Genomic DNA, 27,666 nt, shown 5'->3' on the forward strand with positions numbered 1-27,666 from the left:
AGACCGACAATGGTGGTGAGTTCACTTCACAAAGCATGCGCACATTTCTAGAACAAGAAGGCATTCAACATATCACAACAGTAGCTTATACACCAGAGCAAAATTCTGTTGCAGAGAGAAAATTTAGGTCACTTGTGGAAATGACCAGATGTATGCTGTCAGATAGCAATCTCCCTAAAAGACTATGGGGGGAAGCCATTCTCACAGCAGTGTACCTACAAAACAGAATGCCAACTAAAGGCGCTGAGCGCACACCACATGAGACATGGCATGGTAGGAAGCCAAACCTGTCACACATAAGAACATTTGGAAGTACAGCATATGCTCATGTACCAAAGCAAAGAAGGCATAAGCTGGATTCCACAACAGAAGGGGGCATTTTAGTTGGCTATGCTCCAGGACACAAAGGATATAGAATTTTGAATCTGAAAACTGGCATTGTTGGCATAAGACATGTTACATATTTTGATGAAAACAAAAGGGTTGATAAAGGCTGGATTATCCCAGATGAGCCTTATCATCCAGAATATGAAACTAGAACAATAATAGACATGCCAGTGTATATAAATGCCATACCAAGGCAGATGTCTGAAAGCAACTCACCTGTATCTAACGAGGAACAGGCAGAGGAAGCAGACACAGAAAGGATCATTGAAGAAGACAGTACAGTTGGAGAAGGGGAATCAATTGGAGAAGGACTCTCAGATTTAGAGGATGCGGAAAGGTCAGACCAACCTGTTGTCAGACGCTCATCCAGGGAAAACAAAGGTGTTCCACCCCCAAGACTGTCTTACCTAACAAAGTCAGCAGAAGCTCAAGAGCCCTTAACATGGGATGAGATTGAGAAAATGCCAGCAGAAGAAGCTGCTGAATGGCATAAAGCTGCACAAGAAGAAATTGATGCACTGGATAAAAATAATACTTGGATTCTTACAAAATTACCTCCTGGCAAGAAAGCTATAGGATGCAAATGGGTATTCAAGTTAAAAAGGAATGCACAAGGAAAAGTGGAAAGGTATAAAGCCAGATTAGTGGCAAAGGGATATCTTCAAAAATATGGAGAAGATTTTGATGAAGTGTTTGCACCTGTAGTGAAACACACGACAATCAGAACACTTCTGAGCATTGCAGTCTCAAAAGGCATGCAAGTCAACCACATTGATGTGAAAACAGCATTTCTTCACGGAGATATAACTGAAGACTTGTACATGGAACAACCAACAGGTTTCATAAATACAAAACAAAGACAGCTAGTGTGTAAATTAAACAAAGGTCTTTATGGATTAAAGCAAAGTGCAAAATGTTGGAATGAAAAATTGCATGAAATATTGACAAATTTAGGATTTAAGCAAGGTGAAGCAGATAAATGCTTGTACACTAGGTGCACAAATGGACAATATGCATACATTTTGGCTTTTGTTGATGATCTGCTCATTGCAAGCGAAAGTGAGCAAGAGTACAAGGACATTGTAAAGTGTTTAAACCTCAATGTTGAGATAAAAGAACTTGGAAATGTGTCATACTATCTTGGTATAGAAATTGAGAAACAAAATGATGGTTCTTATCTTCTAAGCCAGAAGCAGAAAATAAATGAGCTTATTGAAAGTTTAGGTATGCAAGATGCCCAAGTTGTAAGCACTCCCATGATCACTGATTTTCTGAAGGATGAAACAGTAAGAGAACCTTTACCAGATAACATCCAATATAGATCAGCCATAGGTAAGCTTTTATATCTAGCTACCACATACAGGGCTGATATAGCAAATGCAGTAGGAATTTTGAGCAGAAGGGTCAGCTCACCTACCAAATCAGATTGGACTGCAGTTAAAAGGATGGTAAGGTATTTAAAGGGTACCATTGATTGTAAATTAAAGATTTCAGCCAATAGTAATCCAAAACTAATATGTTACTGTGATTCAGATTGGGCAGGGGATCATTCTGATTATAAATCCACAAGTGGATATGTGTTTATGTATTGAAATGTACACATTTCATGGGCCAGTCATAAACAAAGTATTGTGAGTCTGTCTTCTACAGAAGCTGAATACGTGGCCGTATCGGAAGCGTGCAGAGAACTGATGTGGATTGAAAAACTTTTGCTGGATTTCGGAATAGCTGAAAAGAGACCAATCCAGATAATGGAAGATAATCAGAGCTGCATCAGACTGTCACAGAATGACAAGGTTCAGTCACGCACCAAGCACATCGCAACGAAATACCACAACGTGCGAGAGTTGGCAAAAGAAGGGGTCATCAGTCTACACTATTGTCACACCAGTGAGATGACAGCTGACATCATGACCAAACCGTTACCCAGAGAACATTTTGTGAATCTGCGTATAAAGCTTGGACTTTGTATGAATAAATAATTGCATGACAGTTATGCATGAGAAGGGGTTTGTTGGAATGTATTGTATTTTTACATGCATTGCCTGTCACCTATTATTTCTCTGTGATTACTCTGTGACCTCTGATGTGAATTACTTAGAGAGGTCACACAGCTATGCAACTTCCTGTGGGGGTTAGACTCAGCACAGATGCAGCACATGGAGCACATGGAGCTCATGATCTCTCCTAACCTGAGAGGATCTATGGTGGTGTGAGCATCCATTACCATCTAAGCACATGGAAGGAGCTGATAATACAAATGTATAGTAATATGTATATATAAGCCTGTCTGATTATAATCAAACTACAAACTGTGAGTAAACAGATGTTTTGTTACTTCAACTTTAAAGTGACTCAGCAGTGAATTATTCTGGGGTGAATGAGAGAGAGATGAAGAAAGAAATTAACATTTCTAAAGCTGAAGCTGTGTGTACTAAAATCTGCTAATTATTTACTACAAATAATCCAACAACAAGAACACCTGCTCCATCATTGAGTGCACTTTAGGCCACCTGAAAAACAGATTGAGATGTATAGACTGTTCCGGAAGGGAGATTCTACAGGCCAGAAAAGGTCACCAAGATATTCATGACCTGTGCATTCTACACAACTTCATACTGCAATGAAGAAAAATCCTGAAAGAGGACACATAAGAAGCAGCAGCAGGCAGATCAAGAGGATGATGACCCCCTTTCCCCCTCCCCACAGAGCTGACCAGGAATTACACTAGCAGGGGGTCCACACCAAGATAAAGACTCACACAGACCAATTTCCAGTAAAGGTTAGTGCAGTATATTTTGTGTTCACCATCTTGTTCTATCCCCTTCACCAACACCATCACCCTACCCTCCTCCACCCTTCCACAGAACACCCCCCCCAGCATATACCCACCCCTCCCCATCACAAATGTCCCATCCTCAGCAAATGCCTCCAACTCCCCCTCTTCCCAACACCCCATCCCCTCCCCCAGCCCTAACCCCTCTCCTAGCACACACTACCAGAGCATGGTATGTGCCTTACACCCCTATCTCATCCGCCCCTCCCCCTCCCCTCTCAGGTCTACCTCTAGCTGCTGGTGATGGTTCCAGGAATTGCAGGAGCAAACACAGTGTCTGAGTCCTCCCCTGTGGGGCTGTTACTGCCCACAGAAGCATCAGGAGATGCAGCTGCTTCTGCTACCCCATGGAAATCAGATCATCTGGTTGGCCCTGTATGTGCTGCCACAGAGGGACCTGGCTGCAAGGTAGACCCACTGGCCTGGGGTCCTGTAAGCCCCATCCATGCCCACTTGGCCAGAGCTGAGGAGGTGGCTGTAAAGCTGGGCCGGTTAATGCGAGCACTGGTACCACTTGCAGCTGGTGTGGAGGGTGTTGCTACTGGAATGCTGACTTCACTGGTTCCCCTGGGAGGGTTAGACCCCTTTTGGGTGGGTAATGTGCTGGACAAGGCCTCTGTGTAATCATGAAGATCTTGCTGGATCCCCTGAAGCTGCAGCTACATATTCTCCTTCACATATTGTGTCTAGCATCCCTGTTCTCCTGCTGCATGGTACGCAGCACCTGCATACAGTCCTCTTGGGCTTGGAGACTCTGCTGCTGAACCTGAAACCCTTCACACAGCAACTGTAGCTTCTGGTGCTGGTAGTCATCCAGCTGCACATTTTGAGCCAGGAGTTTGTTGGCCAGCTGCAAATCCTGCCACCTGTGGTAGGATGGTCCCCTGCAGGCCAGCTGTGGCTCCTCAGCCTCTACAGGGGCATCTAGCATATCCGTAGGGTGTGGGTTCAACCAGTAATTAGTCCTCCTCTTCCTCCCCTGCAAGTGGCTCTTGGCGGCAGTCTTTCCAAACCTATCACACCATGTGCACTTATATACCACAGGTGATGAGGACTGCAATTGTCATGCTACCACACAATATATGCCTCCACATCTCACAGTGCAGGAACCAAGAGGTGTGGTGCACTGCGAAGCTTAGAAACCATGAACCAGACAGGGTTCTAGGTCAGTTACTACCTGGACAGTTCCCACCCATCAATTCCCATCTGGACAATTCCCACCTAGGACAATTCCCACCACACCAGGGCGGACAATCCCCACCCATAACCCCCCAAATACAAAACATACAAGGGAAGAAATCTCCCTTCCTTTTCTCTTCCAGATCATTTGGAGGGGGGGAGGGTCAGTACCCTCTCATCTTTTACACATCCCTTTTCCCTTCTAGACATGCAGTTCCTCCCCCCAACCTAAATCATGTTTAATCTGGGATCTAAATGTCACAAATAAGTAAATAAATAAATAAATACAACTGCAGTTCATGTGTGTGTGTAGGGAGGGGGGGGGGGGCAATGCCTAATTCAGCCCCTCAAAATGACACACTGATTATGATTTACAACAAATTACTACTCTACCTATGAAAAGTTATTCTGTTATTATACGTTCTCTGTGCACGTCCATATGTTGCTCTAACCTCCTTGTTCCAGATGTCATTAAAAAAAAAAAGCACCGCCAGGATTTATGGGACCCGATACAAGAAAGAAGCTACAGTCCATAAAAAGAAAGGCTACAGAGGGTGGGAAATGGCCGGGGGGGGGGGGGGAGTCCTTGGTGGAAATTGCCCCACTTAAGTGGGAATTCTCCTCCTGGGGGGGGGGGGGGGGGATTGTCCTAGGTAGGAATTGTCTTGGGGGGAATTGGTGGATGGGAACTATCCAGTGGGAACTGTCCGGGTGGGAAGTGGAACTCGCCTGATACCCCAGACAGACACAAAGGCAGGTGGGCAAAGGAGAAAGGACAGTGGGAGTGGTCTGGAGAGCACAGTGAGAGGGCCACAGATGCTTTGAATGCAGGAATAGCCACTGGTTGGTGATGGACTGAGGGGGAAGGGGGAGGGGAAGAAGGTCCCAAAAAATGACAAAGTGCTTCCAAACCTAGCCACTAACCACTACTCCATGCTGATTTGTTAGGGAATGGCTTCTGATCACCAGCCTTTCTGCTTGTAGTCTAGAGTGCCTTTTTCCCCCTCCCCCCACCTCTCTGAGAAACTGTAGTATAGATGGGTTTCCTATCAGCCCCCCCACACTGTCCAAGCTTGCTGGAGAGAGGGTGAAATAGAGAGAGCAGTCAACACATTTTTATTTTTATTTCTCAGCCTGTATGGAGGTGTCCTGGGTTCCCATGGACACTCTCCTTGGTCAGGAGCCCATACACTATGTTCTCCATAGTGGTGAAGTTCATGGGATCCACATCCAGCACGTTGGCTCCAGCCTTGTGCTTAACAAACCTATTCAGCTGCCTCCATTTCCTTTTAATATACTCTATATCAGTGGCGTACCAAGGGGGGGCGGTGGGGGCGGTCCGCCCTGGGTACACGCTGCTGGGGGGGGGTGCCGCGGTGCGTGCCTGTTGCCCTGTTTCAGTCTGATTTCGCAATTCGCATGTGTTCACTGCTCCCTCTGAGTCTGCCCCGGAACAGGTTACTTCCTGTTCTGGGGCAGACTCAGAGGGAGCAGTGAACACATGCGAAATGCAAAATTGGAATGAAACAGGGCAACAGGCGCGCGCCGCGGCACCCCCCCCAGCGGAGTGCACCCGGGGGGTGCCATTTCGCCGAGGGGGGGGGAAGAGGTGTCATTTCACCGAAGGGGGGTCGCGCTGCACCCGGGGGGGGGGGGCGCATCGGCGATCCGCCCCAGGTGTCAGCTAGGGTCGGAACGCCACTGCTCTATATCTCAATTTGTGTGGTAGACTGCATTAAGTTTGTGGACTATTGTCACCCATATTTTCAGCTTGATGTAAGCACAGACAGTTGGCCCCTTGGGAGCAAACAGATTGGCATGGCGTGCCACTACCTTCTTTACTAGGAACTCTAACTCAGTATTGTTGAAACTGAACTTCCAGTCCAGTGGTGAATGGGCGTCGGGCAAGCGAGCGGGGGTTGTAAAAGAAACAAGCAGGCACGCTCGTCTCTGTCCGCTTCGCTTCCCTGCCCTCTCTATCTGCGTCCCGCCTTCCTCTGACGTCATTTCCTTTCGGGCAGGACGCAGACAGAGAGGGCAGGGAAGCGAAGCGGACGGAGACGAGCGTGCCTGCTTGTTTCTTTTACTTCTGCTGCCTAGGGTAAGTCGTCGTCGTCGTTTGGGGGGGCATTGCCCCCCCTTGCCCCCCAGTCTACGCCAATGAGGATTAGCCACTGTTGGAAACAGGATGCTGGGTTTGATGGACCTTTGTTCTGTCCCAGAGTGGCAATACTTATGTACTTATGACAGCTGAATAACAGACAGTGTTATACCCTTCTGAATTCAGATCCCACAGAATTTCTGAAAAAGGATGTTGAAGAAGCAATTTCACTAGTATCACAAAAAGGATTAATGACATCTAAAGAAAAAGAGTTTCTGGTGGTTAAACATCTTATTATCCCGATCATTTACACATTGCCTAAGATTCACAAGTCAACATACCACCCCCCTAGTAGACCCATTATTTCTGCTCAAACCATTCTCAGTTTTTGTTGATTCCTTTCTCCACCCATTGATTCCAAAGATTCAATCTTACATAAGGGATTCAGGTCACATGATCAATCTTTTAGATGATTTTGATGGTGATCTCTGATACACTTCATACATTGGTGGTCTAATATGCTCTATACGTTCACTCATCCTCCCATCAGCTCTTAATATCCTAGTCCATTCTCTTATCATTTTCCAATTGGATTATTGTAATTCTCTTTATCAGGGACTCAGAATAAATGAACTAAAACGTATCCAAATTCTTCAAAATACCGCCATTCAACTAATAACAAATAGTAGAAGATATGACCACATCACACCCCATCTTAAAGAGGCTCATTGGTTACCAATCACTCATCTCATCACCTATAAGATTTTACTGCTCACTTATAAAATATTAAATTCAGAAGAACCTCTCTCTCATCTCACATCATCCCACACTGCCCTCCTAGGTTTCTCAGGTGTACACAACAAAATCAACTTGTTGTTCCCAGTTACCGTGTCTTTATTCACAAACACATTAGACACTATATTTTCTCTGTCTAAGCTCCCATCTATGGAATGACTTTCCATCTTATTTGAGATTGGAAACCTCATTAATAAAATTCAAGACAGATGTTAAAACACATCTGTTTAAAGGCGCATATGGTTAATTTGCACTGTTTTCTTCTAGATAGCTCCAAATTGTATAAGCCTCCCGCTTTGCTCTGTCTTTCCTGCTGCACTATCACCAATGGCTTTCTCCCCTTTTCCCTATGTGGTCTAGTCCTGTCATGGTTTTTGCAACAAGGTTTTTTTTCTCTGTTTATTATTTATATATCTTAGATTTTAAATCACCCTGAAGACTCATAAAGGGCAGGGTAATAAATAAAAATAAAACTTAGAAACTTGGATCTGTTCAATGTTCTTCTAGTAACTTTAGATATCAATACATTATACACCAACATTGCTTAGCTAGAAGCACTGTGGATCATTGAAACTGCTTTGCAAGACTGCACTTCCAACTGTAGAATTCCAAACTAGTTCATTATCACACTTGCAACAATAGCATTAACTAAGAATTATTTTTGTTTTCTGGATCTGTTCTACCTGCAGGTTCGGGGTACAGCTAAGGGGGCAGCCATGGCCCCAGACATTGTGAATCTGTATGTGGTCCATGTCGAAGAAACTCACCTCCAAGCACACCCCTATCAGGATAACATTGTTTTTTTTTTTTTTATAAATGCTATATCAACATAATATTATTTTTTTATTGTGGCGGGTTCACAGCACAAACATGGAAGCCTTTTTCTCCTGGTTAAACCAAAGAGATTCACATCTCGCATTCATGCTACAGTATGATTAGTTTGAGATTTATTTTTTTAAACCTACTTATCTGTAAAAAAAAGAATATGGCTTCACCACTACTTTGTAACGGAAACTGACAGAAACATATTCCTATATTATTCTAGTTTCCATAATCCTTCTTTAAAATGCAACCTACCATGTTGTCAATTCCTACAGCTGAAAAAGATCTGCTCTGACTTTGAAGATTTTCAACATCAGTCAGATATCATGAAAGAGAGATTTGGAAAGAGGGGCTATCATGATACATGCATCAAAGAAGGATACCAAAAAGCTAGCAACAAACCCAGGCGTGAACTTCTAACAGCAAGGAAGGAGAAAAAGGCACCTGATGCAGTATGAACCCTAAAATAGTCACACATCTGCATAAATTCAGAAAATGATCATAAAGCACTGGCACATTCTTGAAGGGCATGAATGCTTTAAGAACAAGGACTTGGTAATAGTATACTCAAGGAACAGGAACCTTAAAGAAAAAATAGTGCCATCTGCTCTCCTAAACCTCATTGATGATTCTTTTGAAGATCTTTTCTTTACACATAAGAAGTGCAGCAATTGCAGTGTTTGCCCCCATGCCCTTGAAGTCAAAAGCTTCACTCATCCTCACACCAACAAGACATACTCATTAACACACCTCTAATTGAAATACAACCCAGGTCATTTACATCATCATATGTCTGTGTAAACTCCTGTACATAGGCAAAACCAAATGCCCCATTAAGGCACGTATTATAGAACATAGGAGTTGTATCAACCAAAATGTGATATCTGCTCCATTAGTAGAACATTGGCACAGCTTAAACCACACTATCAGTGACCTTAAATTTTTGATGTAAGAGTAGTAAAACTGTCCTGGAGAGAGGGAGACAGAGACAAACACCTCCCGCGAGAGGAACACAGAACTATTCATTACATGAATACTCTGTTTCCTCATGGTCTTAACTCTGACTTAGACGTTAGGCCTTTTTTGTAGCAGTTTTTGTTATTGATTTCATATTTGGAACCATACAAATGCTCTTATGATAACCTCACACCAGTGGCGTTCCTAGGGGGGCTGGCACCTGGGGCAGATCGCCGATGCGCCCCGCCCCCCGGGTGCAGGGCCCCCCCCGGTGAAAGGACACCCCCGCAAAGGACCCCCCGGGTGCACGCCGCCGGGGGGGGTGCGCGCGCGCCTGTCCTCCGTTGTTCCATGCTTCTTCTCTGCCCCGGAACAGGAACCTGTTCCGGGGCAGAGAAGAAGCATGGAACAACGGAGGACAGGCGGGTGCGGCACCCCCCGGCGGTGTGCACCTGGGGCGGACCGCACCCACCGCCCCCCCCCCTAGGAACGCCACTGCCTCACACATGGGTGCTAAAGCATAGCCTCCATATATAATGATTCATTTCTTCTCTATGGATAGGTATGTTCACCTATGGGGACCATTTATTTTTGTTTATTGATACAATGTTTATTCATACAATAGCTCCCATTCATATGTTACATTCTTACATTTTTGGAGACCTTGCCAATATGTTTTTTAACAACCGGTTACATATACCACCTAGTGTAGCTGAATGTAACTTACCTTGAGCTACTACTGAAAAAGGTGTGAGCAAAATCCAAATTCAAATAAATAAAAAAATATATATAACCAGTTAGATCACGTGTGCACCCTGGCTGGCAATCACAGGTGCAGTTTTCATATGCATTTTGCCATCATGAATAATTCATTTTTATATATTTAAAACTGGCGTGGCAGCATTGCCGCCCTTTCTGGCTTAATGCTGACCTGTGAATTGTCCATGGTGTGTTCCAATCCACACTGCAGCGCTGGTAAGTTTATGCTGGTTTACTTTTTCTACTTGCATACCAGTATTTTTGTGCCACAATGTAGTACACAGCTGACTTTCACATAAACATTTATTGCTGTGTTGCTTTCATTTTGGCACCCTTTTTATGTTTGTTAACCAGTCACAGTTTTAACCAGAGTTTTACATTGTTAACCGGCCACGGTGTCTTAACCGGTTTTTATTATAATAACTGCTCATATTGTCATAACTGGTTATTATTAATAATCCACTATCCATCACAAAGATAACCAGCTTTTTATGTAATGTTAGCCTGTCTTCTATTACCTTTATTTATTTTTTACGTAGTAATTAGTTACTTTGTCTTTCTGATGTTAACCTGCTTAAGTATTGCTATGTACATTTTTTATAGTGGTGGCTGCTGCTTTTATTGGCTTTGTCTTCTGCACCAGACATTGCTCTTAGTTGTCTCAGTGTCTCATGGTATCTCATTTTTATTTATTTGTTTATTTATTTACCATTCTAGCAAAGCTGTTTTTTTTTTTTTAGTATTGACTGAATACTCTGTGTGCTCATCTCTCTTACCATTGTGATGTTTACTTCTGCCAGAGAGTCACTGTTGTAACATTTACATCCTTTCTCTCTAGACATTTTAACATGCTTTTATTATATGGTTACATTTATATTCTTTTCATAAGATTTTTACTTCCTTTTGACATATTTTTTACTTGTTTTGGTCCACTTTTTTATAGTTTTTATATTCTATGTCTTATACTGTATATTTGATGTATGTTTGTTAGAGATTTATCTTTTTATGTGAAATTATGAATGTTTATTTATTATGTTTTCTTTTCACAAACAGTTGTGCATAGTGACCCCTGAGGGAGGGCTATGTCTACCAAAACACAGCCTGTGTTCGGTCCTCTTGTTTTGGTGCTTTAATAAATCAACTTTGAATTATATCTCCCTGGTGGATTTGGTCATTGTGTCATCTTCTACTCTTGCTTTAGCTTCTGTATTTGGGTTTCTGTAGAGGGTGTCTCTTCCTGCTTCTGCTTTGGAGGTAGGCAGGAATAGGGACAGCTGGGGGCTTCTGGTTGTTACCCAGAGGACATCTCTGATCTGTGGCACCAATGAGAAGACATAGCAGGGAACCCCAGAGTCACTGATGTAATAATTTGTTTGTCCACTGAGACGGTTGTCTACCTACGGCCATGCAAGATGGATCCTGGCCCTGCTGGAGGTTGTATGGCACTATGCCTTTGCATGGCTGGGGCCATTGTTGCAACTCTTGTCAGGAATATGGATATGTGTGCATCCCCATGCCTATGTGGTCTACAGCTGGCTGGGAGATGGCAGGGGACCCAGTTTGATACTCAAAACCTTCTAGCCATCTGTGTTGGGGGGAAGTAACCTGTTCCGGGGCAGAGGGAGCATGGAACAAATGACAGACAGGCGTGCACAGCACTCCCCCAGCGGCGTGCACCCGGGGAGGACCGCCCCCACCGCCCCCCCTAGGAACGCCACTGTGGGAAACCTAGGTTTGGGGTCATCTATCAGTGATGTAATCAGGCTACCTGGCTTGGGACCCTCACAGATGGCAGAGGCTGCACATCACCCCATGACTCATGGGTATGCTTCTGGGGTGAGCGGAGGGGGGAGGGGTACATATGGGTTGTAGTTTCCCTAAGGAAGGGTTTGGATGCCACTATCATATAGAGGTTTGAAGGGCCACCAGCTTGAGGGATGTTTCAGAAGGTAGCATATCTCACTTTGGACCTCACAATGCTATATACAATTAATGAGGGATCTGGGTCATGAGAAGCCATCCATCTGGGTGGCAACTTGTGCTCTCACAGCCCTCTATATCAGTGTATTGTCCTCCTTACACACTCCTTGGTCAATTATGAGTGTGGCATAGGGGTTAGAGTAAAGGCTTTTAAATGCAGGGGACATGGGTTTGATTCCCACTGTGGGTCTGTATGGTCATGGTCTTACTTATTCTGCAGTATTTGAGGTGGGGTGGGTAGGTGTGTGAGACATATGGGGATACTTTTGTTTGGGTCACAGGAGAGTGCTGACAAACATTTCTTCTCCCTCCCCCCTTCCTTTCTATGTCATCTGACAGGTTTGGGTTTATCTACAACACATTGTAGTGGATATGGTGGTTGTGGCCACACTGTCATGAGGATAGCTGCATACTCAGGCCTTGATCCAGGACAGTGCAATGTCAGTGATGCTTACATCAGGCCCCGGAGCACTCCCTTATGTGCAGGATTAGGCCTGGATCATCCCATCTTATTTTAAAGTACCGGCACCTCAGCACCTCAAGGTCCCTGTGGATGCCAAATCTCCTAAAAAACAAAAGTTGGTGAAGACAGGATTCAGATGATGGACCTTCTTGGTATTGCATACATTTTTTTAATGACATGTTGTGCAATGCTCCTCACATAGCCTATGACAGATAGCTACAGCCAGATTTGGGAGTGGAGGTGAGGGATGGGTATGTAGTACATAGGCACAGGTGCTTTGAGAGCTGAGGTGGCCATAGGGACAGAGGATCGCATGCTGGCCTTTCTGTGCAGCATGTGCACTGTTGCTTGGAGGTGTGGTTAGGCAGTGGGATAAACCAGGTGTGCCTTTGGGTGGTTCAATATACTCCAACATTCCCATCAGTATATAGGCGTGGGGCAGCATTCTGGTGCTGGGGTTGGGGGGGGGGGGGGGTGAGGTCCAGATATGTGCAGCCCCTCATTTCTGCATTGAAGGGTTAGCAGAAAGGGCACAATAATTACTTGTCATTGGGTATTCTGGACATTCTGATGTCACATATGTTTTTGTATTCATTCTTACAAACTTTCAATAACATATATTGCAACAACAAAGGGACCTCACTGTGTGTGACCCTGCCTATGTATGTAGGGCTGCTGAGAGACTGGGCCGAGCCCGGGGAAGGCCATCCCCGGGGCCCCGCCCTCCTCTCCGTCCACCACTGGGCCGGGCCCCCCTGAATTCAAATCATAGTGCCTCACCTCTACCTTGAAAGAAGTGCAGCAGCGGCAGTCTGCAGATTGCCTCACTTCGGGCCTTCCCTCCCTGTGTCCCACCCTCATCTGACATAACTTGCACGAGAGCAGGACACAAAGAGGGAAGGCCTAAAGGGAGGCGATCTGCAGACTGCCACTGCTGTGCTTCTTTCACATGGAGCGAGGTCGAGGTGAGGTGCTATGATTTGAATTCAGGGGGGCCCGTGCCGGTGGTGGACGGAGGGGGGCGGGTGGAGGGGACTGCGGTGCCGGGCCCCCTTTGGAGGCCCGGGGAATTTTGTCCCCCCTGTCACCCCTCTTGGTGGTTCTGTATGTATGGTGCTTGTACATGACTGGTGATTCTTGGGGGCACTGCTTCACACTCACCTCTCCAGGCTGCCTCTAATGGATCTCCATGTTCTCTTGGAGACACTTTGGTGTGGCAGGTGGTGGTGCCATTTGAAAATGTCTCTCTTGTGCCTGAGGCACAGGAGAACCAGCAAGCTGTCTCTGGCACTGAAAAATTAGGTTTCCTGCACAGAGACATGACCAGGCACACTGAGTAATGTTCCTCTATGTGCAGGACGTATATATGAACATTTGCCACATGTAGGGAATACACTGGCATTGCCACGGACATTTTCTTGTCACGGGGACCAGTATCCCGTTGCATATTTTGCATAGAGTATTTCTGATTGGTGGAGACGTTTATCTCAAAATGCCTATGATGTTTGCAGTACATATTCTTTCTAAATGTTTTTCCTGTGTATTTTCAAATATTGGAACACGTTTATTTATTTCTTCCATTATGGACTCACATTTTAAAATGTTTTCCTGTAAATGTTTATTTCACCATTTGGACGTCATATCAAAAATGCCCTTCCCAATGTGTTAAAATTGTTATTAAAACAAATGTGTAAAACAAACTCCAAAATCTGAAAAATGTGAAAAAAGTGAGAAATCAGGAAAGGAACCAAAAATGATTTCCCTATGAACATTCCTAACACCTACAGATAGGTGTATGTAGCTGGTAATAGCCTTGATCTGTCCCAGTAGATTGTCAGGGGTTCAAATGGTGCTGCAATGATCGCTTCTGTAAGAATTAAAATGTAGTTAATAGTAATAATTTGTAACCAGTGTAAGCAGTGGCGTAGCCAAGGGTGGGCCCTGGTGGGCCCAGGCCCACCAACTTTGGGTTCAGGCCCACCCAGTAGCAGCATACCTATGATGTGGCTGGCAGGGAGACCAAGCCCCACCAGCCAAAAACTCCCAACAACTGTTCCTCCTGCTTACCTTGTAAATAGTAGATCTTCACCTGCAGCAAGCAGCGATTGATACATACTGTTCACACTGACCCCACAGCCTTCCCTCTGATGTATTCCCGTCTATGTGGAAATACATCAGAGGGAAGGATGTGGGGCCAACATGAGTAGTTGGTATTAGTTGCTGCTTGTTGCCGGTGAAAATCTGCTATTTAAAAGGTATGCGGGGGAGGGGTGATGTTTGAGAGACCATATGGTATGCAGGCAAGAGAGGGAAGACTAAATCACTCGTGGGACAGGGCGGAGTTCTTCTGCTCACCCATCTTGGGCCCAGGCCCACCCAAAATTGGGTGTCGGGCTACGCCCCTGAGTGTAAGTAAGATGAAACACTGTAGTGTTTGGAATTAGGGTGGGCAAAACAATATGGAACTAGAAATTAGGGAGCATCCTAAAGAGAAACTGTAGGACTGAATTCTGGTGCAATGGAACAATAAAATAACAGAGAATGGCAGCATCAACTTTATTAAATACTTTCTCTTACCCATAGCCTGCCAGAAATCCAAGACTTGGAGGGCTAACTTTGTCGCTGAATACCCACAACTCAATGTTTTTCTTATCATGGCTAAATCTTTTTACAGGTTGTTTAACAACCCACCACTCAGTAGTTCCTTCTGATGTGTTTCCTTTTATCAGTGAAACGGTAAGATTTCCAAACTTGCCATCTGTTGAGAGAAGCAACAGTAATGTTAACAAAACAGAAAAAAAGGAACAGTGTAAGCAGTAGTGCTCATGGCAGTAATCATTATCACGAGATAAAGCCAAATTTGGTTAAAGATCATCAAGATACTGTATGTACTGAAATATAAGCCCATCCAAATATAAGCCGAGATAACATTGTTCCCCTACTGGGACTCCAGGCCGGAGACAAGCTGGTTGTGCAGCCATTTGAGAAACAGACTGGTGCACGTCGCCCCCAGCCACTTTTTGTACGGAAGAACTACTTTTTAGTGTGTTTATTTTCTCCTAACCTGTGAGAGGAATAGGTCACCCATTTTTCTGTTCTTAATTGGTTATTTTACTTTTATACTTTTCTGTGGCTGTGTTTTTCAAGGCTCCAAGCCTGCCCTCACACTGCAATACTTCTTCTGCCTTTTAATGTCTTTTAACTGGTGTAAACCATTTTGAATTAGTATTTTCACTATAATGGTGTACAAATCCTGATAAAGAAGTAATTGCTGATTTTTGTTTTCTTCATGTTTCTACCTCTTATTTTTATTTTTCTATTTTTATCTTGTTTTGTTAACTTTATGATTGTAAACCATTTTGCTGTGCCATTAGGTGGTATAATCATCAAGTTCAATAAGACTAACAAACTAAAAAATCAATCAATCAATCAATAAATAAAACTAAACTAAACTAAAGAGAAATGTAAAAATTGCAGTTAATAAACTGACATTGATCTGCCACAGTTTTTCCATTAAAATGATAACTTGGAATTTTATAATCCTTGGATATAAAAATGTTTAAATTGTGTTTCATAATTACAGTTATTACATACTCAATTCAAGATCCTATATAAAATGCATAATACAAATATAATTGCACTGCTTACATATACATATACACAAATATAAACACATACGATTTAGAAGCTGTTTGATGGGTTTTGCAGTGGAATCACTTGGTGCTTTAATATAACATGGATATATATATTCCAGTGTCCTGCAAGAAATGAAAAAAAATCTGTTTATTTTCTTGTATTTTTTTATACCCAAAGGTAATAAAATATTAACATCTAGCTGTAAGAGCATTCCTCTTGCTTTATTTTACATTTTATTGATGGACATATTGAGACTCAATTTATTTTAGCTTGAAACTTTCAAAAGACATCCAAAATATGGCAATAAGATGATTAAAGGAATCACTTACACATCTCTCGACACGTTTGAAGACATCATTTCAGCAATTCCTTTTCTAGTTTGATTTGTCAGGATAACTACGTGCTTATCTGACGTTATTTCTGCTTTTGCACCAAGACTGAGGTTTCTATCATAAACGCAAAACATTTCCATCAGTACAAGTATCCCACTACCACACGTATTAAAGACAAATCTGTAACAGAATGTGAAATAGGAGCCCTATTCCTGCTTTCCTGTATTGAATACTAGCATAACAGGTAATATACTTGCATGTTAATTAGATGTGACTACTTACATCACCCGCAGAGCTGGTGTAACTACTTTCCAGTATTCTACAAGGTAAGTGTATAAACGTGAGTTCCACCCACACCCTGCACATGCTCTACCTATCTATACACCCCCTTGTAAATATGCACTAAGCAAGGTACATGCATATTTACAGAATAGTGCTTAGATAGAAAATGTACATGCATGCATATGCATGTGTTAAAAACATTTACATACGTAATACCAGGGCTTTTTTTTGTGGGGGTACTTGGGGGTACTGAGTACCTGCTCCTTTTCCATTGTCTGCTAAAATTGACCCAAGGACCCCAAGTTTTAATGAAAGAGCTCAGGCTCTACACACCAACTCTACCTTGTCATAGGTTCTGTGACTGATTGCAGGGGGCCTGGCTATTGTGGGGTGGATTCCTCAGTGATCACCCCATCCTTTAAGGGTGGCCTAGCATTTGAGTATTGGCACCTTTTTTGCTAGAAAAGATCCACTGCGTAATACGTGCATAAATATTAGCACTCATTTTATAGAATTGCCCCCATTGTGTCCTTCTGAGTTGGTAAAGATAAGTATTCACAGGATTAATCCTACCAGTACTAAAAAGACAATGCTAGCAAAAGCCACGTTTCTTCAAACTTTAAAGAACTTGAGCAACACTGAATATGAGCTGTCACAGTATTAAAAGGGCCCAATGTATATTTGATTCTAGATTTATTATTTGCCTTTTCCAAATTTGAGCTCCAGGAGGAATATGTTCAAGTACACAACGTATATCCCTGCCCAAATTCAGTTATACCTGATGTTATGCAGGGTGAAGTGGCTTGCCCTGTATCACAAGAAACACTAATGGGAGAATCAGGATTTGAATCCTAGATTCCCTGGTCTGCAAATTGCTTCTCTAACTACTAATTTGAATGGAGGAGTGGCCTAGTGGTTAGAGCACCAGACTTGAAATCCAGAGGTGGCCGGTTCAAATCCCACTGCTGTTGCTTGTGATCTTGGGCAAGTCACCTAACCCTCCATTGCCTCAGGTACAAATTTAGATTGTGACCTCTCCTGGGACAGAGAAATATCCAGTGTACCTGAATATAACTCACCTTGAGCTACTACTGAAAAAGGTGTGAGCAAAATCCAAATAAATCAATAAATTATACCTTTAGATTTCTGTAAGCAGTTGTGGACAGTCTATATGGAGTTGTAGTTAAACCAATGGTACAGTCTGTGCAAAACAGCTCAATCCCTAAAACAAACAGGGCCTGATATTCAATAGTCAAAGGACAAGGCAGGGGATCCCTCTACGACAAAGAATCACAGCAGGCAAAAGCAGAAGCTGACCAAAGACAAATCCACCACTGGAGATATTGTCCAACGGAGAGAGTGGTGGATGCTTGGAATGCCCTCCCGCGGGAGGTGGTGGAAATGAAAACAGTAACGGAATTCAAACATGCGTGGGATAAGCATAAAGGAATCCTGTGCCGAAGGAATGGATCCTCAGGAGCTTAGTCAAGATCGGGAGGTGGGGATAGTGCTGGGAAGACTTATACGGTCTGTGCCAGAGCCGGTGGTGGGAAGCGGGACTGGTGGTTGGGAGGCGGGGATAGTGCTGGGCAGACTTGTATGGTCTGTGACAGAGCCGGTGGTTGAGAGGCGGGGCTGGTGGTTGGGAGGCGAGGATAGAGCTGGGCAGACTTATACGGTCTGTGCCAGAGCCAGTGGTTGGGAGGCGGGGCTGGTGGTTGGGAGGCGGGGATAGTGCTGGGCAGACTTATACGGTCTGTGCCCTGAAGAGCACAGGTACAAATCAAAGTAGGGTATACACAAAAAATAGCACATATGAGTTATCTTGTTGGGCAGACTGGATGGATCATGCAGGTCTTTTTCTGCCGTCATCTACTATGTTACTATGTAAGTAAAGGAAGGACCCGACACAGTCCGTGTTTCGGCGCATGTAAGCGCCTACATCAGGGGTCAAGTAATAAGCTCTGGACAAAAGCACAGGTTTTCAACTCTGCACATATATGAGAACCTTGAGTGTCAATGAATCAGAGCACTAACGCGAGTAAACCAACACTAGCAAAGACTGTAGAAACTGATCTTGCATCAATAAAAGACTGTTGGACAATATCTCCAGTGGTGGATTTGTCTTTGGTCAGCCTCTACTTTTGCCTGCCCTGATATTCAGTAGAACATACCTAGGCAGGAAAGGTTCATACATGGATAAGTCAAGTTTCACATTTATTAGTATTTATAGACTTCATATAAAAACTAGTAAAAAAGGCCCGTTTCTGACACAAATGAAACGGGCGCTAGCAAGGTTTTCCTCGAAGTGTGTATGTTTGAGAGAGTGTATTTGAGAGTGACTGTGTGTGTGAGAGAGAGTGAATGTGCAAGTGTGTGTGTGTGAGAGAGAGAGAGTGAGTCTGGGTGCGAGTGTGTCTGTGAGAGAGAGAGTGTGTGTGTGAGAATGAGAGTGTGTGCAAGTGCATATGTGAGACACAGTGTGAGTGAGAGAGAGTGTGTTTCACACAGATACAGCATGTGCGAGAGAGAGAGTGTGTGTGAGACACAGACTCTCTGTGAGACTGAGTGTATGAGACCAAGAGAGTGTGTGAGTGACTGTGTGACACATAGAGAGTGAATGTGATAAAGTGTGAGACATAGAGTGTGTGAGAGACAGTGTGTGAGAGTGAGAGAGAGAAAGACATTGACTGTGAGAGAGAGTGTGTGTGAGAGAGAATGTGTGTGTGACAGAGATACCGCCCCCCCCTCTCTGGTGTCAGTGCCCCCCCCCTCTCTCTCTGGTGTCTGAGCGTTACTGTGCAGGACGCTGAGCTCTGGCTGTGCTTCAAGGAACTGACCAATCCTATTTAATAGAATGCACCTCCAACATTCTGAAACCGAGAAACCTCATGTGCTTGGTCACTTCTGCTTGTGACAAACCCGGAAGTACGTGATGTCAATTCAGGAGATGGATACAGAGAGCAGGAATGCCTCAGCCATGCAGTCAGCTTCAGAATGTTGGAGGTGCGTTTTATTATATAGGATAACATCTATGTGGTTTACATATATACAAGTAAATCAAAAGAATAATAGAAATTACAATTGCACAATAGGAAAGAGGTCATCTCCAAATGCCACATGCCTCCCCTGCTGCACTTTCAGAGCATCTGAAGATAAGTGGGCTAGGTGTCAGAAGTTTTCCTGAACAAATATGTTTTAAAATGTTTGTAGAGATACTTCTGTTCTTAAATGTAACGGAAGATTGTTCTATAGTGTTGGTCCTACAACACTGAAGATGGATGAATGTACAGTATCATAGAAAATTTGATGAAATGTAGGTAGCACTAGAAGTCTCTGGTTTAATGAAAGAAATGTATGGATTGGAATGTGGGGTATTAATGCATGTGAAAGAAAAGGGGGGAAACCTGTATGCAAGATTTTATATATTAAAGTCAAGATTTTGTAGGAGATTCAAGCACAAATCGGGAGCCCGTGTTCTTGTTAAAGTAATGGAATGACATGATCATAGTGTCTGCTCCTGTAATCAGCCTGACTGATGTGTCTTAAATGAGCTTTAATCTTTTCATATCAGTTAGATGCAGGCCTGAAAATAAAGAGCTGCAATAATCTAGTTGACTTAGAAGCTAATTTTTAAAGCACTTATACTTACAAAGTTCCATGGGTTACTATAGAAGCTCATTTTCAAAAGAGAAAAACATCCAAAAAGTGGCATAAATCTGCATTTGGACATTTTTGTCACAAAAATGCCCAAATTGGTATTTTCAAAACCAGTTTTTAGATGTTATTCTATGAAGTCCGTCAGGTGTGTTCAAATCACAAGGGGGCATGTCAAAGGTGTGTAAAGGACGGGATCTGGGCATTCCTAACATTTGGATGTTTCTCAGCCATAATGGAACAAAACTGTCCAGGACTAAAACTAAGATGTTTTAAGCTAGACCTGCTTTTATAACGAATAAGACACAAAAATATGCCCTAAATGACCAGATGACCATTGGAGGGAATGAGGTAAGATCTTTCCTTACTCCTTCAGTGGTCACTAACCCTCTCCCAACCCCCCAAAATGTGATTTAAAACATTACTTGCCAGCCTCAGATGTTATACTCAGGTCTATTAGAACAGCATGCAGGTCCCTGTCTAGTGGTGGGCAGTGGCGTAGCCAGACTGCCAATTTTGGGTGGGCCTGAACCCAAAGTGGGTGGGCACAAAATTTTCTCTCTACCCCCCCTCCCCAGCAAAATTTAGTCACACTCAGATGCATTTGTCACACAGGGTAAAGTGCTGCTTTTCAGTGCATCCGATTTCAGACAATTTATTTAATAGCCTAATCCTTTTCAGTGAGCTTTCAGAGGCCAAAATCTCCTGCCTCAGGTCAGTATAATGCTGTTACGGTATCCTCGCCTGACCTAAGGAAGGAAGTATTGGTCTCTGAAACTTTATTAACACCATATTACTTTATCCTAAATTAAAAATACAATTATTTTCTTTACCTTTGTTGTATGGCCATTTACTTTTTCTCATTGTGTTGCTCCCAGTCTCTAGATTCTGCTTTCCTTCGTTTTCGCTTAACTCTTCTGCCAGGGTTTCCTGGCCATGTGTCATTTTTCTCTCCTTTTTCTTTGCTTTCTTCAATATTTTTCTGCCTCTCTCTGTGTCCAGATTTAATTCATTCTTACTATCCATTCTTTAATTTCCTTCATCTACTTATGGCTTTTCATCTTTTTCTCACCCTTGTTCTCCCCATGCCCCTTCCTCTTATTCTCCAATCTTTCACTACTCCCCCTTTCCATGCAGCAGCTCTCCTCTTTCTCTCCCCATCCTTCCAGTGTCTCCCCTCTCTCTCCCCATCCTTCCAATAGTCTCCCCTCTTTCTTTCTGCATCCTTCCATCGTGTCACCTCTTTCTCCCTACCCTTCCATCCAGCGTCTTCCCTCTTTCTCTCCCCATCCTTCTACCCATCTACCTTCTCTCCTGATCCTTCCATCTATTGTCTCTCTCCCTCCTTCTAACCAGTGTCTATCTCTCTACCCTTTTCTGTTCAGTGTCCCTTCTCTCTCCACATCCTTCCAGTCTCTCCCCTTTTTCTCTGCATCCTTTCATCCATCTCCCCATCCTTCCATCCAGTGTCTCTCTCCCCATCCATCTGTTTTCCCTCTCTCTGCCATCCTTCCATCCATTTTCCCTCTTTCTCTGCCATCCTTCCATCACTGTGTCTCTATCTTCCTCCATGTTTAGTATCTCCTTTTCTCTGTGTCCCTATATTACTTTGTCCATCTTCTCCCCTCTCTTTGTCCCCAGTGCCAATATATCTCTACCCTCTCTGACCCTACCCCATCCAGCTTCTCTCCCTCCTCTTTCCAGCATCTGGTTTGGTTGCTTGATTTCCTGCCTCCCTCCCTCCCTCCCTCCCTCAAGCTGTAGGTTTAATATTCCCTTTTCCTTCCTCTCCTTGGTCTGGTATCTCTGTTCCCCTTCCCTCCCTCCTTGTGCTGTACCAGCAGTTCTCTCCCTTCCCTCCAGTTCTCCTCCCATGTCCAGCAGCTCTCTCCCTTCCATCCAGATCCCCTCCTCCTCTTCCTCCCACATCTAACAGCTCTCTCCCTTCCACCCAGATCCCCTCCTCCTCTTCCTTCAGCAGCTCTCTCCCTTCCATCGTCCCCTCCTTCTCTTCCTCCCATGTCCAGCAGCTCTTTCCCTTCCCTCCAGTCCCTTCCTCCTCTTCTTCCCTTGTCCAGCAGCTCTCCAACCCCTTCCTCCTCTCCCTCCCATGTCCAGCAGCTCTCTCCCTTCCATCCAGTCCCCTCCTTCTCTTCCTCCCATGTCCAGGAGCTCTCCCCCTTTCCTCCAGTCCCTTCTCCCTCTTCCTAGCTTGTCCAGCAGCTCTCCAGCCCCTTCCTCCTCTCCCTCCCATGTCCAGCAGCTCGCTCCCTTCCATTCAGGCAGCTCTCCCCCTTCCATCGTCCCCTCCTTCTCTTCCTCCCATGTCCAGCAGCTCTCTCCCTTCCCTCCAGTCCCTTCCTCCTCTTCCTCCCTTGTTCAGCAGCTCTCCAACCCCTTCCTCCTCTCCCTCCCATGTCCAGCAGCTCGCTCCCTTCCATTCAGGCAGCTCTCCCCCTTCCATCGTCCCCTCCTTCTCTTCCTCCCATGTCCAGCAGCTCTCTCCCTTCCCTCCAGTCCCTTCCTCCTCTTCCTCCCTTGTTCAGCAGCTCTCCAACCCCTTCCTCCTCTCCCTCCCATGTCCAGCAGCTCTCTCCCTTCCATCCAGTCCCCTCCTCCTCTTCCTCCCATGTCCAGGAGCTCTCCCCCTTTCCTCCAGTCCCTTCTTCCTCTTCCTAGCTTGTCCAGCAGCTCTCCAGCCCCTTCCTCCTCTCCCTCCCATGTCCAGCAGCTCGCTCCCTTCCATTCAGGCAGCTCTCCCCCTTCCATCATCCCCTCCTTCTCTTCCTCCCATGTCCAGCAGCTCTCTCCCTTCCCTCCAGTCCCTTCCTCCTCTTCCTCCCTTGTTCAGCAGCTCTCCAACCCCTTCCTCCTCTCCCTCCCATGTCTAGCAGCTCTCTCCCTTCCATCCAGTCCCCTCCTCCCTCCCATGTCCAGGAGCTCTCCCCCTTTCCTCCAGTCCCTTCTTCCTCTTCCTAGCTTGTCCAGCAGCTCTCCAGCCCCTTCCTCCTCTCTCTCCCATGTCCAGCAGCTCTCTCCCTTCCATTCAGTCCCCTCCTCCTCTTCCTCCCATGTCCAGCAGCTCTCTCCCTTCCCTCCCTCTTCCTCCCTTGTCCAGAAGCTCTCCAGCCCCTTCCTCCCATGTCCAGCAGCTCTCTCCCTTCTATCCTGATCCCCTCCTCCTTTTCCTCCCATCTCCAGCAGCTCTCTTCCTTCCCAGTTCCCTCGAATCCCCTTCCTCCTACAAGTCTGACTCTGGGGCTCATTTTCAAAGCACTTAACCTTCCAAAGTTCCATAGAAACCTATGGAACTTTTGAAGGCTAAGTGCTTTGAAAATATGCCTCTCTGTCTCTGGCAAAAGTATCCCTTCCCTACCCCCCCCCCCCCAACCAACCAACCACAAATCCAGCACTTACTTTCCAGGCCCGCCCATACAAATCCTTCATCGCTGTCGCTGCCTTTTCTCCCGCGGCTTCGGGGAACGGCCGCCCGGGAGGCAACGATCAGCGTTACCAGTCAGTGCCTGCCCTAAAATTGTGCTTCTCTTCTCCCCGCTCTTTTCTTGCTCGTTGCGCAGCGCTGCGCTGCTATTCAAACAGGCAGCTCCGCTCCTCTCTGCCGCGTCTATCTGGCCCTACTAAACAGGAAGTGCATCAGAGGGCCGGATAGATGCGGCAGAGAGGAACGGAGCTGCCTGTTTGAATAGCAGCGCAGCGCTGCACGACGAGCGAAGAAAAGAGCGGGGAGAAGAGAAGCACAATTTTAGGGCAGGCACTGACAGGTAACGCTGATCGCTGCCTCCCGGGCGGCCGTTCCCCGAAGCCGTGGGAGAAAAGGCAGCGACAGCGATAAAGGATTTGTATGGGCGGGCCTGGAGAGAAAGTGGGTGGGCCTGGGCCCGTCCAGGCCCACCCGTGGCTACGACCCTGGTGGTGGGTGCAGTGCACTGCAGATAGGTGGACCCAGGCCCATACCTCCCCCTACCTGTTACATTTGTGGAGGAAACTGTGAGCCCTCCAAAACTCACCAGAAACCAACTGTACCCACCTATAGGTGCCCTTTCACACGTAAGGGCTATGATAGTGGTGTATAGTTGGGGGTAGTGGGTTTTGGGAGGCTCAGCAGACAAGATAAGGGAGCAATGGTGAGATGTATACCTGGGAGCATTTTATGAAGTCCATTGCAGTGCACCCTAGGGTGCCCTGTTGCTTTCCTGGGATGTCTGGGGGACCAGTCTACTAAAAATGTTGGCTCCTCCTTTATCCCAATGGCTTGATTTTGTGCATTTTGTACAGGTGATTGGTGGTATGGGTTTGATGTGCAAAGACTGTCCATTAAGATTTGTTCTGAACTGTTGTGCTATATTGGAAGTGTGCTGAACTCTTACTGAACCCTTCTAAAGGAGAGGGGAAGGGAAAGCTCAGGCCTAGTAGAGTGCCTGAACCCATGAGGAGCTGAACGTTTGCTGAGGGATTTTGGGACCTGGACTGTACCTTTTTATTTTGAAGACTATATTAAGAGGGCTGTACCTTTTGTTATGAAGAATTAGTTAAGATTTTTGGTATGACATTGCCTTGACAATAAAATACTTTGGCCCTGAGTCCCAGTATCAGCAGTATTCTGCCCTGGAACCCTGGGAGCCCTGTAGGCTTGCCGGCTCCATCCAAGAGGAGGAAGCCGACCCCCCCCCCCCTTTTACACACTACTGGGCTCATTTTTGAAAGAGAAGGGTGCCCATCTTTCGACACAAATCGGGAGATGGACATCCTTCTCTCATGGTCGCCCAAATCGGCATAATCATAAGCCGATTTTGGGCGCCCTCAACTGTTTTCCGTCGCGGGGACAACCAAAGTTCCCGGGGGCGTGTCGGAAGCATAGTGAAGGCGGGACTGGGGCGTGCTTAACACATGGGCATCCTCGGCTGATAATGGAAAAAAAAAGGGCGTCCCTGATGAACACTTGGCCGACTTTACTTGGTCCTTTTTTTTTTAAGACCAAGCCACAAAAAATGTGCCCTAAATGACCAGATCACCACCGGAGGGAATCAGGGATAACCTCCCCCTACCTCCCCAGTGGTCACTATCCCCCTCCCACCCTCAAAAAAACTTTAAAAATATTTTTTCCAGCCTCTATGCCAGCCTCAAATATCATACCCAGCTCCATCACAGCAGTATGCAGGTCCCTGGAGCAGTTTTAGTGGGTACTGCAGTGCACTTCAGGCAGGCGGACCCAGGCCCACCTCCCCTACCTGTTAAACTTGTGGTGGTAAATGTGAGCCCTCCAAAACCCACCACAAATCCACTGTATTCACATCTAGGTGCCCCCATTCATCCCTAAGGGCTATGGTAGTGGTGTAAAGTTGTGGGGAGTGGGTTTTGGGGGGGGGGGGGGTTGGGAGGGTAAGCACACAAGATAAGGGAGCTATGCACCTGGGATCTTTTTCTGAAGTCCACTGCAGTGACCCCCTAGGCTGCCCAGTTGGTATCCTGGCATGTGAGGGGGACCAGTGCACTACGAATGCTGGCTCCTCCCACGACCAAAGGGCTTGGATTTGGTTGTTTCTGAGATGGGTGTCCTCAGTTTCCATTATCACCAAAAATCGGGACCACCATCTCTAGGGACGATCATCTCTAAGGTCGAACTAAATGTGGAGATTTGGGCGTCCCCGACTGTATTATCAAAATGAAAGATGGCTGCCCATCTTGTTTTGATAATACGGGTTTCCCCGTCCCTTTGCGGGGACGTCCTGCGAGGACGCCCTCAGGAAAACTTGGGTGCCTCATTCGATTATTCCCCTCCACATCTTTTTTGAGATATTCGAGATGCAATCGCACCATGGAATGAAACAAAGGCATTATAGCGTCCTCATTTTTGTTTTCCATTCCTTTCCTGATAATACCTAACATTCTATTTGCTTTCTTAGCCGCAGCAGCACACTGAGCTGAGGGTTTCAACGTATCATCAATGATGACGCTTAGATCCCTTTCCCCAAGCCATATGCAAATTAGTCCGTTTTTGGGAGGTTCTCATTTGCATATTTATGGGTAAAAATTGTTGGAAATATTTACAGACTTAATGTTAGAGATTGGCTCTAATCAAAAATGTGAACTTTGATCCAAAAACGAAGGGTTTAGCTAGTGGTTTTGACTAAACATTCCCATTAGACTGTCTGTATGTTAGTCTGCATTCAAATAGAGCTCTCTGATTGGATGAGCAGCTCCTGTTAGAAAATCTGCCCGGGAACAGAGAGGAGAGGAGAGAATCAATGGGTGGGTATGGATGGCTGGAGGGGGGGGGGGGGGGGGGGGCAGGGGAGCAAGGACAAGAAATGAAGAAGAAAGGCAGAAAGTAAAGAAATAAATGTAAAGGAAGCCCTGAAAACGGAGTTAAGAGGACAGATAGCAGCAGAATCGGATACTGGGCCAGCATGATCAGAAAAACAAAGTCACCAGACAACAAAGGTAGAAAAGATCATTTTATTTTCATTATAGTGTTTGAAATATGTCCACTTTGAGAATCAGGTGCTCAACATTAAATGTTTATATTTATTTACTTATGTATGGCATTTTATCCCACATTAAACATGAATTAGGATGTTTTGTGGCTCTACATGAGAATTGTGATATTATGATCCTTGTTACATATTGTTGACAGTCTGCATTTTCCGTATGGGTGGTATATTGGTGTATTAGGTTCTGCCCAGTGTAATATTTATGGTACAGTAAGGTTCTGAGTATGTTTTTGCACAAAGTTGTGCATAGTGTTTTGTAGTTGAGCGATTGTGGTTAATATATGCTCTGAGCAACCACTTTATTCTTTGACATATGATACATATCTAATATCTAAATTTAATAAAAGGTATTAATTGTGACTTTTATTTTTATTTATTTATTTTTTCTGTGTGTTATCAGACAATTATGGATTTAAGCTCCACCCCTGGCCTCACCCCTAACCCCGCCCCCTTTAGCCTCTCCAAACAGTTGGGCCACCGACCGCCTATGTCTGCGCATATCCAGCAGATAGCCAAGACCTGTCGCTTCTTTCTCTATAACATCAGCAAAATTCGCCCTTTCCTCTCTGAGCACACCACCCGAACACTCGTCCACTCTCTCATTATCTCTTGCCTTGACTACTGTAACCTACTCCTCACTGGCCTCCCACTTAGCCATCTATCCCCCTTCAATCCATTCAGAACTCTGCTGAACGTCTTATCTTCCGTCAGGACCAATATGCCCATATCACCCCTCTCCTCAAGTCACTTCACTGGCTTCCGATCAGGTACCGCATACAGTTCAAGCATCTCCTACTTACCTACAAATGTACTCGATCTGCAGCCCCTCATTACCTCTCTACCCTCATCTCCCCTTACGTTCCTACCCGAAACCTCCGCTCACAGGTCAAATCCCTCCTCTCAGTACCCTTCTCCAACACCGCCAACTCCAGGCTCCGCCCTTTCTGCCTCGCCTCACCCTATGCTTG

The 27,666-nt window shown here is 45.2% G+C and overlaps 1 protein-coding gene across 1 annotated transcript in view; it reads right to left on the reverse strand.

The window, feature by feature from the left end:
- The window catches only part of PIEZO2 (piezo type mechanosensitive ion channel component 2), a 556,315-nt gene that overhangs the window by 24,025 nt on the left and 504,624 nt on the right, over window positions 1–27,666 (reverse strand). The window contains exons 50-52 of the mRNA XM_030186524.1: window positions 16,245–16,361; window positions 15,958–16,037; window positions 14,857–15,037 (exon numbers count right to left, since the gene is read on the reverse strand). Of these exons, the coding sequence (XP_030042384.1) occupies window positions 14,857–15,037; window positions 15,958–16,037; window positions 16,245–16,361 (378 nt within the window). The remainder of the gene's footprint in view (window positions 1–14,856; window positions 15,038–15,957; window positions 16,038–16,244; window positions 16,362–27,666) is intronic.

The sequence above is a fragment of the Microcaecilia unicolor genome, chromosome 1, assembly GCF_901765095.1.
Source record: "Microcaecilia unicolor chromosome 1, aMicUni1.1, whole genome shotgun sequence".
In the NCBI taxonomy this organism is placed as follows: Eukaryota; Metazoa; Chordata; class Amphibia; order Gymnophiona; family Siphonopidae; genus Microcaecilia; species Microcaecilia unicolor.